Source organism: Amborella trichopoda, chromosome 13 (assembly GCF_054954075.1).
Source record: "Amborella trichopoda isolate Santa Cruz 75 chromosome 13, AtrichopodaSantaCruz75HAP2 v2.0, whole genome shotgun sequence".
In the NCBI taxonomy this organism is placed as follows: Eukaryota; Viridiplantae; Streptophyta; class Magnoliopsida; order Amborellales; family Amborellaceae; genus Amborella; species Amborella trichopoda.
The window spans coordinates 52,520,004-52,538,837 of NC_142348.1; the positions used below are offsets into that span (position 1 = coordinate 52,520,004).

The 18,834-nt window shown below is 35.2% G+C and overlaps 2 protein-coding genes across 4 annotated transcripts; both read right to left on the bottom strand.

Moving 5' to 3' along the window:
- Window positions 1-386: 386 nt before the first annotated feature.
- On the bottom strand, window positions 387-1,477 carry LOC148779336 (uncharacterized). Its single transcript, XM_088856636.1, has 2 exons — window positions 1,406-1,477; window positions 387-1,255 (listed from the first exon to the last, which is right to left on the bottom strand). Exons 1-2 carry the CDS (start codon window positions 1,475-1,477, stop codon window positions 491-493), a joined length of 837 nt encoding a protein of 278 aa, XP_088712762.1. The 3' UTR covers window positions 387-490.
- Window positions 1,478-4,337: 2,860 nt separating this feature from the next.
- On the bottom strand, window positions 4,338-17,575 carry LOC18445813 (DUF21 domain-containing protein At1g47330). Of its 3 annotated transcripts, none has more exons than XR_016048558.1 (12): window positions 17,259-17,575; window positions 16,425-16,501; window positions 16,210-16,293; window positions 15,980-16,093; window positions 15,208-15,294; window positions 10,399-10,538; window positions 10,211-10,298; window positions 9,886-9,959; window positions 9,426-9,619; window positions 5,405-5,585; window positions 4,855-4,901; window positions 4,338-4,765 (listed from the first exon to the last, which is right to left on the bottom strand). XR_016048558.1 is itself a non-coding variant. In XM_088857022.1 (12 exons), the coding sequence occupies exons 1-12, from the start codon at window positions 17,434-17,436 to the stop codon at window positions 4,513-4,515; spliced, it is 1,599 nt and encodes a 532-aa protein (XP_088713148.1). In that variant the 5' UTR covers window positions 17,437-17,575; the 3' UTR covers window positions 4,338-4,512. The 3 variants fall into 3 exon arrangements, 2 of the variants coding, with proteins under 2 accessions (XP_088713148.1, XP_088713147.1); XM_088857022.1 differs by having other exon boundaries at window positions 5,405-5,667; XM_088857021.1 differs by having other exon boundaries at window positions 5,405-5,670.
- Window positions 17,576-18,834: the final 1,259 nt, after the last annotated feature.

The window sequence follows — 18,834 nt, forward strand, 5'->3', positions numbered from 1 at the left end:
ATTTTCTTTTTCTTATAAATTCCACTATGGTGATATATTTTCGATTGATATTTGATAATATCAGTTATGTTCATTCCATAATACACCATAATGTCATAATCTATCTTCAAGTGTGGTACTGTCTGGAACAGTTGATAGGTAGAAGACATTTTGATAGCACTGAGATTGTCATTACGAAGTGGGGTCTCAATTTTAGACAAAAATACTGTATTTTGTTTCTTTTTTTTTGAAACTACTGTATTTTTGTTTCTTGATATGCAATGAGCATCTGACATTCAAAACCCATGTTGGGGAAGAGAAACATACCTCTGCAATTGATTCAATATAATGCATCATACCACCCTTGAGCTGCGACTTGTTCCGAGGGAATGTAAGATTGTCACCAGATATCCTTAACCAACTCTGTTTTTTTGCCAATGCCACAAGCTTTGGGTGAGCCACATTTCTAAACCAAATCTGTGGAAATCACAAGAACATATGACCAAAGAAATCAGGTAACTATGTCCCATTCGTAACCATCATACTGGAAACAATTATGAAAAGAGAGAGAAGTTTGGAAACACACAACAGATTTGCTCTCTGACCATTTCAATGGGAGTCTATACCCATCCGGAAGGGGAACCAAGCAAGTTGGAGTTGTTTTGGGGCAAATCCTCTCCTGGTGCCGATGCCCCTGAAGCCTCGGATTGGCGTCCTCGAAGTCCAGACAAGGTATATAATTATGGCCACTTTTAGCTCTGCACAGTTTCCATGTATATTGAGTATCAGGTTCGAATAAGGGTTCGGTAATCTTCTTCTTCTTCTTCCCCTTATCATTTGAACCATTATTCTCTTCAACCGTATAGTCATTTGTGGCGTCTTCCTCACCTGTAGATTCTTCTTTTCCTTCTTTTGCCCCACCTCCATTTTCGTGCTCGTTTTCTAGCTCTTGCTGAGACTCTTCGCTCTGAGTCTTCCCCCCCTCATCATCATCATCATCCCCCAACAGTTCATCCGGGTCTTCAGCCACCAACTTCTCAAGTTCTTCAGTGTCCAACTTTGTCTTACCTCCCTCTTCTCCTACGTCTTTTTCAGTGGTTCCTCTATTGACCCCATCTTTCGATTTTCCATTCTGAGTCAGATTTGGACTACGATCGACATCTCCATTATGGATCTTTTCCTCTTGCTTGGGAAGCCCATCCTCTGATTTGCGCACATTGCTATTGAGCTGAGATGAACCATGAGAAGAAGGAGAGGAATGGTTTGGTTCTCGATTCTAGGATTTGGGTGGTGGTGGTTGTTTCTGTGAAGAGATATCAGTAAAGGTGTTCCTTTGGGAGGGAAAAGATGAGGAAGAAGAAGAAAAGGTAGAGGACCAAAATATAAGAACCAGAAAGCACAAGCTCAGAAACACAACTAGGCCCACCTTAAGGCAGAAGCCCCGTGTTAATGGAGGAGACCGATGCTTACCATAGCGCCCAAACCGGTGCAAAGCCATGCTCAAACCAGGGAAACTCTCCAAACCCACCAACACCAACCATATATATTTTTATCACTCAATATGTCAAAGATCTCAATAGAAGAAGACCCACCATTGTAGATTGATAGATACAGGGAAAGGTAAACAACCTTCCTGGAAAAGATCCTGCTACTAGTTAGATATCATGTGCTAGACCTACTCTCTTGGTGTATTACAGTAGTACAGGCCACACTAAAATATACAATTTACAGTGGAATACTTGTATTATATTGGAGGTCCTCCATCTGGGTTTTTTCAAAAGAAGGAGAAAGGGAGGATGAAATGGCTGAGTAAAAAGGAAGCTCTATACTTGATTTAGGGATCATGAGAGATGAAAGAAGATAATTTTTTGACAGAACTCATTGATGAAGAAAGAAAACTAAGAGTGGAATGCCGAGTGGAAGCTGATAGTCAACTACGGTACTTCTTGCAGTTTAAATTGTTTTTTCTTTTGTGTTTTTTTTTTTTTTTTCTTTTTGGTGGTTTTTGCTGGATTCTATTTCTCCGCAAATCACGCTATTACGAATACTGTCTCTCCAGAATCCCATAATCTCTGCAAGTACTTTGATAAATCCCAGCCTTAACTAATTGAATTACAAACGGGCGTGGTTTGTACAGAGCCGAGGCTCTAAACAATCAAACTAGAGCCTACCTTCAAATAGTATCGAGAAATATAGTTTCAATACTCGTAAGTTTTGTGATAACTTTAAAATATATTTTCATCTTTAGTTATAAAATTTAAAAGTTAAAAAATAGTGTAGATTGAACAGATCTATGAAAACTTATAAATCTTGAAAATTGACAGTCCAAAAATACGACACAAGATACATGATTTTCAAAACTTGAAATCCATTTTTTTTTTCTCATCTCCGTTCATCTTGATTAATTTGATGATATTTAGGCATCAAAATAACCTCTTCTTGTGAAAGTTTGGAGGTAGGCTCTAATTTGATTGTTTAAAGTCTAGGTTCTATATAAACTTTTCCCATTATTAAATTGATACAAAATACTTTTAAACATAATCAACTATTAAATAATTCATAAGACTACCCATATGTTGCATTTTACTAAGAAAAAAAAAAGAGGGGATCTGAGATAGTTTTGAGAATTTTAAAGTTGTGTTCCACTATTCCTGGACAAAATTATTTCTCCTATTTCTTATTTTAGATTATCAATTCTACAAATAATACAATTTTCAATAAAAAACAGAAAAAAAAAAACTAGGAGAACGTCATGTTTCCTATACAACGTAAACTGTATTATTTTAGGCCTCTAGAAGGACCATGTGTTGTTTTCTATTTAAAATTATCAAATTTTTAAGCAATAAAAAATCATGAATAAAAAATAAAATCTAAAAAATTTCATTTTTCTTTTTAGCAAAAAATAAATATTATCCCCTATATATATATATATATATATATATATATATGATCAGATGGAAAGCCACGGTTGGATGATAATATTTTATTGCATGCTTAGGAGTGAGTCTGTTGAGGAAACTGGACTGGAGAGCAATGAAGGCCCTTGATTTGATTTCATATCTTCAGAGTTTAAGCAAGTGACTAACATATAAGTAACTATTAAAAATTAAGACAGCTTATATAATAAGACCACCGATTACATTTAGAATAAAGAGATCACAATTACTATTTCATTGTTGGTTGAGGATGCGACATTAATTGGGTAAAGAGTCTAAAATAAAAATTCTGAAATGTTACGACATATCTTAATATATCAGATTTCACATCCAATAACTATATCAGATTTCACATCCAATAACTAAAATATTTGTGATCTCCTTATACTAAAAGTAAATAGTCATATAGAATAAAATATCCAAGTGTGCAGGAGCTTTTATGACTTGATAGAAACACAAATCAGAACCCTCCCTAAAAATGCAATTTTAATGCTATGGACATCGGTAATGACCTGCAAATCTATTTTAGCCTCTATAAAATCTGAATATCTAAAAATGGTGCAAATCTACTGCCACAAACACCTAAAATAATCCAACTCAAGTTTCTAAGTGAAAAACACTAGTAATGCAGCAGAACTAAATCAAAAAGTAATGAGGAGGTCCCTTTCATCTCTCTTTTAATTATTAATGCTGTCTTTTAATTTTTTTTTTATCATTCATGCTTAAATGTGAAGATTGATTATTATTATTTTGAAAGCAAAAAAAAATGTCAATGGACCCGGTAATTTCATAATCACTTCCGGCAGAAGCAAAGCATTATTGTGGGTGTTTCACCATATTTCGAACAATGAAACTGACTTTTTTCATTGCATGGGGCGTTTTCTCTCGCTCTCTCTAACTTGGGTGCACTACAGGGACTCCCAAAGCGTCCACCTATCTCATAAAAATAAATTAAATCCTCACCTCATAACTCATAGAAAATTGTAATTCAACCATTGGAAAACCTTTACATCGATCATCTCAATTTGAACATCATGGTTATTTGAACATTATGGTTATAAAAAAAAATAAGATTTCAAGCTCTAAAAATAATGTAAATTGTAACAAATTATCTAGAATGTGCATTTTGCCCTAAATGTAAATATTCACATATCCGTAAAATCTGTACCATTTTTTCATTTTCAAAATTTAATATCTGTTGGACATTTTCGTTGCCAAAAATACTTTCTGGACGAAGATTTGAGGTGAGACTTTATTTTGGTTTTATAAAGCCTAATCTTTATAGAAACCTCATCTTGTAATTAATTCTCCTTCCAATCATCACAAGACATTAATAATTTTTTAGATCCAACAAGAATTTTTTTCTTTCTTTTTCCAAGTAAATCAAAGAATCTCTCTCTCTCTCTCTCTCTGGATAAAGTGTTGAGAGCGCACGTATGAAATAATGATTATGCACCATCCATATGACTGGGACATTTAGGCTGTCCCCCACTCAAGAGTTGTCTTCCCTCATCTATTTGCTCTGACAGAGCGCTGCTTAATGTTCTTACTACGAATTCATAACTTGTATAAATCAAAGACCACAACCTCTGGTATCTCAATTGTCTCTCTTGCAAATTCCTGTATCAGAACCTTGCAAACCTGTCATATCAGAGGAACCTGCAATTGAAGTACCTCCTGAGGTCGAGAGTGTCCGAGTGGAACCCGGAGCAGCAGGACAAGAGGAAACAGGCGATTGCTGCATTGGACTGTGGCCGCGATAAGATGGAACCATTCCAGGCATCTGTCGTGACGGGGATGATGAAATTTGGGGCATCCTTGGAGATGATGCTTTCACATTCACCTTTATCCTGTTTCGTTCACCTCAGATAGTCAGCAGAAGAACTCACACAACCCAACAATTCACTGAGAAAGAACAAGAATGTAGTGCAGTTTTTACCTGTTATGAACGTTAATATACTCGTCGGTTTCGTCCAATATCTCCTCCTGAATCACAGAGAATTTGAATCACTAAAAGCTGGTGCAACTCAAGAGATTCATTGCTCCATAATAAAAAATTGGTCATGCAACAGCACAAGTAGTCTCAATCAAACATGGAAAATATAATAAAACATTGGTCATGCAATTTTCGGTAAAATAAAGGAGGGAGGCAAAAACTTTTGGTAATTTTTGCCATGGCAAAGAGTATGAACTGGAAAATGCGGCCAATGGACCAATGAGTCTGCATGCTAATCGTTTACCTTAGGCACTATCCTTAATCACTAGTGGTGAAAGTAGAAACGATTGAAAGTGTCATTTGCAGATAGCATTAGATTTCAATACATAAACGAGAAACTATGAAGATCAAGTAATAGACATGAATTATATTGCCAATGAACAATGGCAAAGTTGCATGCTGCATAGAAAGCACACAAGGATATTGTTTAAACAGAAATCTTCTAAAAATCATGTCCCGATCATACTTAAAAATTAACATCCTGTTCACTTGCCTGTAAGAGTTCTTCAATCACATCCTCCATAGTGATAATGCCCACAGCTTCATCGTCGTATTGAATATCTGGAACAAAACCCTGATCGCTATTAAGAACAAACTCCATGCTACCTCTGTTTCGCTTCTTTAAATCAGCAGGTGCAGAAGCTCCATCTCTCAACTTTTGTTCTCCATCCTTCCTGATCCACACAGGGTTAGAATCAGATATCTCAGATTTGGACCCTCCCAACTGGCTGCTCCTAGTGAAGTTAGTGTTATGATCTTCTGCAATTGTAACCAGGAATATCAATTTTATTGCACATCAACACAGACAGGACAGTAAAAAATATGCTCTATGGGACATCCACGAATTCACCGATCATGAGAATTATAGTGTAAACTCATTCCAATGTTTGTAGAATTGGCAGAAATTTGTGTAAGTGTTGCAGTTGTTACTTTCCGCAACAAGTTCATACATCCAATAAAAACTTCATTTGAGGATCAACTAGTGTCTAGAACAGGGAAATAACGCCTCTTACAACAATAGCAAAGGCTAATCTATAACTAATAAATCTGTTTCCTTGGAGGGATGTGTTCATTCGGAAGGTGTCCTTCCCCAACCTAAATAGAAGATATATAGTCACAGGAGCAGAATACGGTGTGTGTAACATTTGGCAAGTTCCATGTGCCTCCAAGGAATCTTGCTCTCCCCCACAACGTCTTCATCCTCCACCAGTCGTGGTGGTTATCTCTTTCTTCCCTCCTTAAAACTTCCAAAAAGAAAATAATTACCTTATCTCCTATAAATAGGGTTTGTTTGGAATAGAAATGGCTATTTATCATAAAGAGGTTCTTTCAAATACATTACCAATCTTCCCTTATCTCCAACAGCCTCTATTCTTATCTCTTTGTGAAAAAAACCATCCATTAATTTGAAAAATATAAACAATTTTTCCTCAAATATTTTTTTTGAAAGATATAAGCAATTGATATCCTTCCTCAAAATGGCAAAAATAATCTGCCCTGTCCATTAATCGATCTTCTTTTCTATCTCTGAGTTTCTCTCAAAGACTTGGGATCCCATCTGTCACCGCTCTAGGTACACAGTCTCTTTCAAATAGTTATTTATCTTTTACTTAAATATGTTATCCCCTCGAATTTTATAAAAGAGTATTACAGTTTCATCTCCAAAGGCCTTACTGATTGACTGGCAGCTGGCATTTGGCAGAATCAATTCATCACCATTGTCCAATATTGAGTATGAGCTTTGGAGATGAGGTAATACCATACGGCCATATTCAGGTTTAAGTTCCTACTCTATTATTCAAACATTTGCTCCCTATTACAAGTTTATCTCCATGGACCTTAGACTGGCTTTGAGCAGAGGAACACTTCATCGCCATTACCCATTTATGGATCATGGATATGTAGTAGAACTGCCTCATGGGTATAGACGATGTAACATGGAGGATTGGGTATTGATAGACTTGCTATAAATTTTCTAAAACTTTGTTATCTTATATTTTTAGTATAATTCAATTTTCTTCCAGAACTCTGTTATATCTAAGAATTTAACATACATTTATGCAAAGGTATCTTCATATCATTTTTTAACATACATCATTATCATTCATCATCCAAGCCTTATCCCAATTATTTGGAATCGGCTACATGAATTCAAGCCTTATCCCCAATTACTTTTTAACATACATATCCTTTTTTTTTGGGTGCGGTTTGCATAGAGCCTAGGCTCTAAACAATCAAATTAGAGCCTACCTTCAAATAGTGTCGAGAAATGTGGTTTCAATATTGGAAATCTTTGTGATACCCTTAAAATATATTTTTATTTTATTTTATAAAGTTTAAAGCTTAAAAAATAGTGTAGATTGACCGATCAATAAAAACTTGAAAATCTTGAAAATCGACGGTCCAAAAATGCATTACAAAATACACTATTTTCAAAACTTGAAATCCATTTTTTTCTCATGTCCATGCATATTGATGGCGAGATGATCAATTTGAGGATATTTGGGCATCAAAACAACCTCTTCTAGTGAAATTTTTGAGGTAGGCTCTAATTTGATTGTTTAGAGCCTCGGCTCTATATAAACTTTTCCCTTCTATTTTTCATCTGTTTTCCCTTGTCTACCTTTCCCTTTTTTCTGCCCCACACAGTGCATGGGGATGGCTACGAGTAATTTTCTGTATTTCTTTATAGTGGGCAAACTTTAAAATGCGCAAACTTCACATATAAAAGTATGAAATCCTAATAAAATTCATACGGCAAAGAGTTACAATATTGGAATTTAAAGTACAGCAATACACATGGGACTCTTCTAGTGAAATTTTTGAGGTAGGCTCTAATTTGATTGTTTAGAGCCTCGACTCTATATAAACTTTTCCCTTCTTTTTTTCATCTGTTTTCCCTTTTGTAATTTTTTTTCCCTTGTCTACCTTTCCCTTTTTTCTGCCCCACCCCGTGCATGGGGATGGCTATGAGTAATTTTCTGTATTTCTTTATAGTGGGCAAATTTTAAAATGCGCAAACTTCACATATAAAAGTACGAAATCCTAATAAAATTCATGCAGCCAAGAGTTACAATATTGGGCAATACACATGGGAGGTGAATCATGAATACTCTTGTGCTCGACTATCAATTTCACAAGAAAACCATGGCCAATACTTATTGAAAAGGGTGATGGAAACTATCCAACATGTTGCATACGGCTTTAAACTTCTCAAGCTATCAAATCAGTTTAGCAGTGAGAAAATTCCATCTTCCAATACAAGAAGAAACTGAGCAACATGGGTGTGACTTACTTTTTAAACTAAAGTATAGCTTTCCCTGCTAATCTCTGGTGGAGAAAAGAGATTAGAAGGGAACATGTGGGTTAAAACAATTGTAGCGTAGATGAAAGGAAGGAGGTTGCTGGAGAGAAATACAGCCCGAGGTGTCTGGTCATACACATGGCATCCATATGAAAACACAAAACTCATCAATGGTCGAAAGAAGGAGGACATTGAATATTGTAGAAGAGGAGCATATGCTGAGAGAAGGGAAGTTTCTCTGGAAAAGGGAGGACAGCAATACTGGACAGAGAGAGTACATGGATTCAGCTGTGATCCTGTTTGTCTAATATAGGTTTGAAACTTTGAACTACATATAAGCTTGCCTGTCTAAATAAATGAGAATAATTCATGGGTTGGAAAGTAGGATAAAACAGATATTGGGATAAACAAACAAGATTAGAACCAGTTTCAAATATAGCTCCTATGTTAACATTCAAGATACAGAATTTAGCTAAAAATGGACACAGCTGATCTGAGCCTCTGACTAGTCTTAAGAGTGTTACAAAGCTCACATAGCCAACCAGCCTGCTCTATTTGTTAAGATAGGGACTTTATATAATGTTATAATGAGGAATAACTATATGACATCCATACTAGAGCTTGTAGCATTGGTTTTGTTTCAGGATTGGCTCACATTATCAGCAATAGGGACATGCATATCAGCCCTGTTGGCAGGAGTGATTGCGTGAGTTAGTAGACTAAAAAATACATCAAAACAGAGGCTTGAAATTTTCTGGCTCTCAGCATTTTGGAAGAATATTACTTGACAAAGTGCAATATGTAATTGTCTTCACAAAATATCTATATGTATAACCCCTTAAGCCTTCCCATTGTACTAAATTAGCACATTTACTTGGCAGATAGAAAATATAGAAATGAAACAACACTAGAGCCAACATATCACACCATAGAAAATACCAATTATAAGTCCATGGAATAGCAACTGCATACGCATGGGAAGAGTCTAGAATCTAGTAACAACAAATATTCCATCCAAAAATATGAATAAGCAGGAAAGTGTGTCCTACAAATGATGGCAGTCTTTTACAATATTTGGTAAATAAAATGTAAAGGGAGAACAGGAATTCTAACATAATAGATTTATCAAAACAAAAAACTACACAATAGAGAAGCAACCAAGGATATTCAGGAATCAAATTTTCAATGATATGTAACACTTTTTGCTAACCTTTATTTAATTTACTATCTGGCAGGGATTTTGTCACACAGCCATTCAACTTCTTTTCCTGATGGGAATTAGGTTCACTAGTTTTGTTTGAGGACTCTGCAGTCTCGTTAACGTCCTTCACAACTACTGATATGTGGCTATGGCCCTTCTGAAATTCATTCAGCATATCATAAAGAGGCATGCTTTCCGAAACCCTGAAGCATGGACATGTGGATGAGGAAACATATAAAACTCAGCTTCTAGAACAAAGTAATAACAGCAGGCTCAAGATAGAACTCAGGCCTAATAAATTCAAAATACAAATATACGAGATCAAACAATTGATTGACTTTCTTTCTTTTTTTGTTTATATTCAAACAATAGAAAACAATCAAACTAAAATTCAAGGTTAACTCATTATACAAGGCATAGGAGATGCCGCCATGTCAACCAAAGCAAAACATGACAATAATTATCTCACCGAGGTATTTTGCGAATGGTCATTTTCCTTAGAGGAACATCATCTTTTGGGTTAATTGTTAGGAGATTCTTTACCTGAAAGAATATTTCATGCACCTCATAAGCAATATCTCCCAATTAAAACAAATTTTAGCAAAGCGTAATAAAAGAATTCAACGTGTATCTCCATTAAGCATATTAGACAAATGAAATAAACTCATATTAGTCATTGCCTAAAACCGAAGATGCATGAACAGAAATCATTGGAAATTGGTTATTTAAATTTTCTATATAACACAAATGCAGGATTCTCATTAAAATATTTGAATCATGAGGGATATACTCACTAGGATGAGACCAATTATATTGGTAGGATTTCCAGAGTGAACAGGAATTCTGCTATGACCTTTTGACATAACCAAATTCAATGTCTGCCTGAGGACAGTAAACGTCATCAGCATATGAACTAACAAATTGAACATATGAAATGGCGACCTATCAATTTAAGCACAAAATTGGTGAATGAGAAACTCACACATCAAGAATGCCATCTAGATCAAGAGAAAATGTTTTTGATATAGGAGTCATGGCATCCTTAGCAGTCTTTTGAGTTAAGTCAAGGGCCCCAGAAATAATGGTTGTCTCATCTTGTGATAAATCCCCACCCTTTCCAGCCTAGGGAATATATAAACATCAGATATGCAAAATACCATTGCATTAGTTCCACAGAAAGTTCGAGCCTAAAGTTGAAGCCAATTTAGGGCTTAAAAACCTCAGGTGGCAAGATATGCCAAAAATAATACAAACAAGAGTAATAAAATAGACAGATCAACATGTATGAAAAGCCACAAAAATCACCTGTGATCTTATAAACCAACTATCAACTTTTATACATGATACCGTTTTTTTTTAATGAGGTTAACGAATTCACACATGATACTGTTTGATATAATTACCAGCACATATGCAAGACCACAATGTTAAGACTATGTATCATACCGTCTGATATGATTACTAGCACATATGCAAGACCACAATGTTAAGACAATGTATGATGTATAAATGGCATTGCTGTCATTGTTACTTCATTACATTATTAGTTTGCAATATTCCTGGATGTTAAGGGCATTTATGTAATTATACATACCCTAACAACCAACAATGTAATATTTAGTAACATAATGAGAGGCACCTAGGAAAAGAGCCTGGGCTTAATTGGTTAGGCGCTTGACGATTTGCAACGTTACGTCCTAGGCTCAATTCCTACCAAGGGTAGGGGCCCTCTTCCCACTGACTCAACCAAAAAAATAATGAGAGGCACCTCCAACATACTCTAATTAGGGGGTTCACACCAATCCGTTTTTCTCTTCTTAACTCTCCCTCTCTCTAAACCCTAATATCTCTCTTTCTTTTAATCTCAAGTCAGCCACCTAATCTTAAAATCTCCCTCTCTTTCTTAACTCTAATCCAGTGGTTTAAAAAACGGATCGGTGCCCCGGATCGGGCACCCCAAAAACCCATCCGGATTGGTGAATGTTTCGGATCAAGAATCGGCTAAATCGGTCGGATTCGGCCTTAAAAAAATTCAAAAAAATTATTCAAAATCATTATAAATGTTGTTTTTTATGAATCCAATAAGAAATGAGGGTACTACATTAATAACTTCTATTTTTTTACATCAATATGCGAATATTGAGATGTTATTTCCTTGTATGAAGATTCTCATCAAACATTTATTAAAACCTAACTAAATACAATATTATGCATTGAAATTATAATTATTGGTTTGTATTTTATCATTTTATCATCAATTTACTACAAAAATAAGAATAAATTTGAAATTTGTCTTATAATATCATCTAATTTAAAAATCGAATTTACAACTATAACAAAAAATAATACATTGCATAATTTATAAATAAATTAATTAATAAATAAATATAAGATTTGATTATCATTGTAATTAGTATAATTATTAATTACAATATTATAATAAACGTGATTCAAAAAACAAGGGTATGACCCTTACAAATAAATTACTAATTTTTTATTTATTTTTACTGTTCAATAGACTAGTATTAGTAATATTTTTTGCTTTTTTAATATCCCATGAGCTAGTACTATTTTTTTTAATCCCTATTAACTAATATCTTAATATTAATCATAAAATAAAATAATGCCTAAGATCCTAATAATATTAATCAATGGAAGTTGCATTGTATTACAAGTTGTAAACACCAATATTTACGACCCATTTTCTTCCCACATTTCTAAAATCTCTATAGTCTCGCACATACAGCCCATTTATTAAAAGATTCTCATCAAACATTTTTTTAATCCGCGCTATCTTTATAGTCTAATCAAACATCTATTAACCACTAATAGAAAATGGCGTGGTAGATGGACTTGATAGTTGTCCCACATCGAAAAGATGTGGGAATAACATGACCTATAAAACAAATTGCTTGACGCTTGAGACCATCAATTAATGTGGTTGTGGTGCAGGGCAGGTGCATGTTGATGACCTCAAGGTGAGGTTGGGAACGGAGAGAATATTTTAATAGAAAAATGACGGAAAGGTCAGGAGGGTTTGGGTAAGGACATAATATTTTAATAACGGAAAGGAGAATATTTTAATGGAAAAATGGTATGGATGTTCTATCAGGCCCGGTCCCGTTTCTATACAGATTCGGAACAGTACAGCCGATATCCGATCCGGATCGCCCGATTCCGGATCGGATCGGCGATTTTTAAAACACTGCTCTAATCTCTCTTTGCGTCTCTTTTACCAACAACCTATATGAAAAAAATAAAAGAGAAGAGGAGGGGGGGGGTGGTGATTTACCAAATGCTCTCTCATGGAAATTTTATCTCACACAGTTTTCTCACCGAAATTTTACAGCACATATCCCCAACTCTGGGCTCTCTCTGAACAAATAATTTCTTTCGAAAGCCTAAATTTGCTTGACCTTCCATCAAACCCCAAAAAATTTCTCATTTGAAAACTTGCAGCCTGTATCAACATGTCTGGGGCTTTTTCTTATTAAGAACTTAAATGCTTAAAAGTCTTGGTTTCTCTTGTTCTTTCTACTCAAAGAAAACCTAACAATTTAACTTACCTCTTTATTTACGATTCTATCCATTACTTCACCACTTTATATGTTTCATGCTCCTCCCTTTGCCTTCTAGCCTACTTTAACCCTCATACTCCATTTTACAATAATGTGCCATTCACATCCATTTTCTATGGTCACGACCAAGTTGACCTCATCCAATTCATAATTTGGAAGGGTCCCATCAAACCCTTCATCTTCGAAACTCATCACAAAAGAAGAGATTGATGATAATGGGAAGACAATGAATATTGTTTCCATAAACCCCACTTACGAAGAGTCGGTTGCTAACAACCAGCAACTCATTGGATGATTCAATCAAACCTTTTCGGAATAAATTCTAGCACAAATTATTGGAATACCCGCTGCTTTAGATCTATGGAAGGCTCTTCATGACTCATTTTTGCAATAATCTAAAGCACATGTGTTGCATTTGAACCTTACACTCTAGAAATGCAAGAAGAAATGGTAGTTACTGAATATTCTTTCAATGAGGTCATTGAGCATGAGTTTTCCTTTTAAGTCATCTGGTGTGTGAACTGAAATTTATGCATACAAATACAAAGTTCTCTTCCCTTTTTCTTCTTTTTTTTTTTTTTCAAAAGATCAAAATAGTCTATCCAAGACAAATTCCAGTACTCTGTATTTTCAAGTAGATCCCCAAGGCCAGGAATACTCCTGACAAATTAATAAAAGCTTTTTGGGTAAAGTACAAAGCAGTGTACATGGATACCAACACGAGTGTCGGTATCAGATGGACTAGGGTGTCTAGTACATTGGGCCAGAAAGCTAGCACTTGTCCAATAGTTTCGTACAGGAAAGAGGCATATAATTTATATAATATGCCATAGATATTTAATCACCTGCCTCATGGTGTTTGCTTTGATAAATTGGATGCTTCCTATACCTGAAGTAAGAAGTTCCATCCATCACGGGTTGCATTTTATGTTTTATTTATTGAATAACATTTTAAAGAACTCCGTCTTGGCCAGCCCAAGCTGGTCATGCCGGTCCTAAGTGTGAGTAAAGGAGGAGGGTTGTGTTAGGACAGGCAGCTAGGGTGAAACTTTGCCAAATCTTGTTATGAATCCTAAACCAATAAGCAGAATGGCGGAATAAGATTCATGTAGCCGACCCTAAATAGTTGGGATAAGGCTTAGATAATGATGACGATGATGATGATATTGAATAACATTTTAAAGACCTATAATAAACATTTGCATAACTTTCACTAATAGTTATGACCCTATACAACGGTCATGCATGATGTTTGAGGCTCATACCATATGAGCTAATTTTTCTTACAGCATATATTATCAAAAATAAATAAAAATAAATGAAACTATTAACTATATATATTATTAAAAAATTGAGCTAGGAAAAAAAAGAAGGAAATTGCCAAGATTGGAACCCTAGACCTTACAAATTGAAACAACAATTTCGTGCTACCGTATGGGCATTATGACTTTTATGTTAAGAGATCCACGATACTTTGATTAAAAATGTCGAAACACATTCAAAATGAGATGATGTCAGCGAGTACATATGGTCAAGTGCCGTCCATGTTTCAATAAGTACCGACATATCTCTGAATGTCGACATGTGTCAACACACAACAACAAACCGAAGGTAAAGTGTCTAGGAAACACTCACACAAAATCAAATAAGAGGAGACTATGATGCTGTCAGAATATCTTGCAACACCATTTCTGTCATGCAAAACTATGTCTCTATGCTTTAGTTTTCCAGGAAAGACTTCATATTTTCTTCGAGAAAAATGAATGGAATGGTTAATTAGGCCAAATAATGAAGAGATTGGGATTTTTATTTTTATTTTTGAAAATGAAGAGATTGAGAAATTTAAATCAAATATCATGGAAAAGGCTGAATGAAACAGATTTTTACATTGGTCAAATTTTCAGGGGCTTGTATTTCTCGAGATGGATCAAGCCAAAGTAAACTGCTTGACTTACCTAAAAAGTTATATAAACTAAGGTCCAAGGGATTGGGCCATATAGAATTGTTATTTTGCAAATGGATGAGCATGGTCTGAACGTTTTATATGATGAAATACAACAGTTTGATGATTGCAAACTTGGGAAACTCAAACATGGAAAACAAAATGTTAACCTATTTCTAACGATAAAAAACAAAGAAACTAGAGGTATCATGAAACTTATAATAGGCAGAGAGAAAAAAAGGCACAAGAGATTCCAAGTTATATGCAATACCTTGTCGCCATGAAAATCCATAAATGTCTTCAGCTCTGCCCTTCGTAAAAGGACAGCATGCCCTTTCCCTAGAAGACCATCCAGAATCTGCAGACAGAGAAAAACATATGCACTTGAAAGCACATGATATTTCAATTGCCATTGTCTATTTAGCCCAAAAGTCTAGATTGAATACAGCTTTTCATCTATAAGAAAGAGAACAATTAGCAAGAACTTTTATTTTTCTTTCCAGGAAGTTATAAAAGTGCATATATTTGAAGAGTTTCACAACAAACATTGAAAAGTTTCTCCATAATTTACAACCAAGGCTTTTGTCTCTTTGTAACAAGCTAATCACGTAGGAAAACTGAGCAGAGGAACATGACTCTATGTTTTATTTAAGGGAGACAACTAAGAGACAACACATGAAGTCATGGATATAAGAAAAAAGTCAATGCGAAAACTAAAAGACTCTTTTCTTACAACTAAATCGTATTACTAGTATACATATAGCTGGTGGCCTGGCTCAATACACAAGTACAATTGCTCCCAAACACTCAGTTTTGGTCTAGGTACCCCCTTTAAGCCAAAAGCATCAACCATGCTATTAGGATACGAATTTACATTCTAAAAAGCAATCTCCAGGAAACTAGATAGCAAATAACTTGATAATATCCTCTAATACATCTTATGATATTCTCCAATTATTAGTAGCACCACCCACCAATCCATGTTAACAGAAACATACAAAGTCTCTCATGTGCAGGAAAACAAAAAGGTTCAGAGTGCATACCTTACTAATGGGATATGCAACAGGAAAGAAGATCGCCAGGAGAACACGAACAACTGGTGCCATAATTGCTCCAACGCTCATTCCATAGCGTGAACATATAGCTTGTGGAAGAATCTAAAATTCAATGACATTTAAATAGTTAACTTACGGAATAGGGACTAATAATTAAGCAGTTTCATTAACCTGTACAAAATCCTATGCAATGGGAAAGCAGGGCAGGTGACATGGACCTCTCCAAACATGAGTATCAAAGTGACAGAGATCAATATAGCAGCCCACGAAGGAACCAACATGTCGAGGAAAATTGGAAGAGCCTAAGCAAAAACAGAGAAAACAACATTATCAAAAAAAGATCGTAACCCGGTGAAAAAAGAAAAAAAGTAAGCTGCTTCATCATTTCTTTGCATTGACGAGTAGAACAAAGAGCATTTCGAATGGTACACACCTCCATAGCCAAGGAATTGCCAATCAAGAGAGTGCACAGTAATAGATGCTGATTTTTAACAACAGGAAATATCTTTGCTGCACAAACACAACAATTGTTACCAAAAAAGGCCCCTTCCACAGTTAAACAACAGAATTAGATAACCGCATGTTTGAAAACTGAAATCACCCTAGGCAGCCCCACATTACTCTGATCAAGAATCTCAGTAACACTTAACATCCCACCTAAATAATGACTTCTTCTAAAATACCAGAATTACATGTAACTAAAGGAAATTAAAGTAAACTGGCACCGCTGTGTGATCATATAATCGACTGTTGGATGAAAATAAACCAAAAACAGAGAGGCCGATGAAGTGAGTATTAAAATAATAACAATAAATTAAATTAAATCCACAAATGGTTTGGTCCTGGCAAACCGATTGAAACTGTCTCAAGATATGCAATCTGCGTTAAACCCATAGGCACACCTAAAAGCCTCTGATTCACCTTCTCAATGAGAACTAAAAACTCCAGATTATTCATTCATTTTCATTTGGACCGCAAAGCCAAAATATGAAAAATCTCAAGAATTTCGATACAATAAAGTAGTAAATTCAGATGTGCCTGAGTGGCAGAAAAAAGAAGAAAAGAAAAAAAAAAAAAAAAAGGCGGAAGAAATTTAGCAGCTTAAAGGGAAAGAAATTGGAGACAACTCAAACACAGCACATGATCGCAATTCAGAGCGACCAAGTAGTAAGAGAAAGGAAATGAGAAATAAGTAGTAATTGAAGGAAGACAGAAAATGAAAGAAATTCAGCCAATCAAGAGAGAGAGAGAGAGAGAAATGAGGTACCAGCGTTCTTCCTGTCTTTGGGTTGGCCAGACTTGATGAGCACCTCGAGGTCCACCAGGCCGAGGGACATGAGGCCCAGTGTGAGGCCGGCCATTAGACCTGCAAAAGTGACCAATCCGATGATGGCCAGCAAGTAAAGCCAGAATTGGACCCCGCAACATGCAACCTTTGATGCCATTAATCAGCGCTAATACACACTCTCTCTCTCTTCCTCACTGTAACTCTCTCTCTCTCTCTCTCTCTCTCTCTCTCTCTCTCTCTAAAATCGAAGGGAATCCCTCCTACGTCTCTAAATGCAAAACGCAGTGCCTCCAAACAAAAAAATCATGGCCGGTAAAATGGACCCAAAAACCAAAAGTGGCGATGACGTTTACTGCGCGGTGCTTCGATTATATTTATGTGTAATGCAAATGCAAATGCAAATGCAAATTAAGGTGCGTACCACCTGCCCCACACGTGTTAATCCGCCATCTCTCTCTCTCTCCCTAAACCCTCCAAATTTGAAGTAATGTTTGGGGGCGGCCGCCCCTGTAGCGGAAGCTGTACGCGCGCGTAAGTGAGCTCAAGTTATTGCACCATGCACTGATATCGTTTCGACAGATGTTTTTTTTGGAAAATATTAATAAAACCAAAATGATCAAACAAAATAGTTATTTTTTTAATCTATAGGAAAATTATATATCTCTTAAATTTTAAAAATCAAAATTTACTTTTTTTAACAAATTTATGACACTTGCCCAAAAAAAAAAAAAAAATTTATGCCGATTCTCATTTTTCACTTTTCTTTAATCTTCAAAATAATATTCACTACGTTAATAGGTTCATAACAAACTAATTAGGTCTGTCAAGTTGTGCTGTTTCTTTTTCTTTCTTTCTTTTTTTTGTTTAAAAATTAACCATGAAGGTCTGCTTCTTGGCTTACAAGACACCTCCACTTTCATAGAGATGTAGGTTACCGCCAACAACGCAGTAATTTTAAGGCGAAAATGATTAACTTTCCATCGAGTGTAGGTCTTTATTGAATAATTTGGGGAAACCCCAACTTCATTTTTTGGAAAAAAAACTTCATTTGAGTGAAAAAACATGACCTTCAGTTGACAAGATGGATATGGGTGTAAATTTGAAGAAAAAAAATTTGTGAGTTTTGAATTTTTTAAATTTTGAAGAATATTATTGGTAATAAGTAATAACAAATAGTTATTTTCAAAAATATTTTCGCTTATATAATATTCTTGTGGTCCTTCTTTTTTTATTTGTTAATATAAAGCTTCACGAATGTCTTTTTGTTCAGTTTCCTTAACATTGGCCTTTCACGTTTCCCTCCTAAAACCAAAGATAATGTATTATTAATAACAATTTAATACAATCACGGCTTGAAAGCATATAATGGTAACTATTTAAAAGGATCACCCATATGTATTGCTCCATGAGCACATTGTACACTTATATTGAAAGTATATAATAATAACTATTTAAAAGGATAACCCATATGTATTGCTCCACGAGCACATTGTACACTTATATTGAAAGCATATTATAACAACTATTTAAAAGGATCACCCATATGTATTGTTCC

Coding starts and splice junctions, on each gene's coding strand:
- LOC148779336 (XM_088856636.1), bottom strand. CDS start 1,477: ATGGCTTTGCACCGGTTTGGGCGCTATGGTAAGCATCGGTCTCCTCCA. Junction 1,256..1,405: donor CACGGGGCTTCTGCCTTAAG/GTGGGCCTAGTT, acceptor CCCAAATCCTAG/AATCGAGAACCAAACCATTC.
- LOC18445813 (XM_088857021.1), bottom strand. CDS start 17,436: ATGGCATCAAAGGTTGCATGTTGCGGGGTCCAATTCTGGCTTTACTTG. Junction 10,299..10,398: donor CTAGATGGCATTCTTGATGT/GTGAGTTTCTCA, acceptor TACTGTCCTCAG/GCAGACATTGAATTTGGTTA. Junction 4,766..4,854: donor TATATTAACGTTCATAACAG/GTAAAAACTGCA, acceptor TGAACGAAACAG/GATAAAGGTGAATGTGAAAG.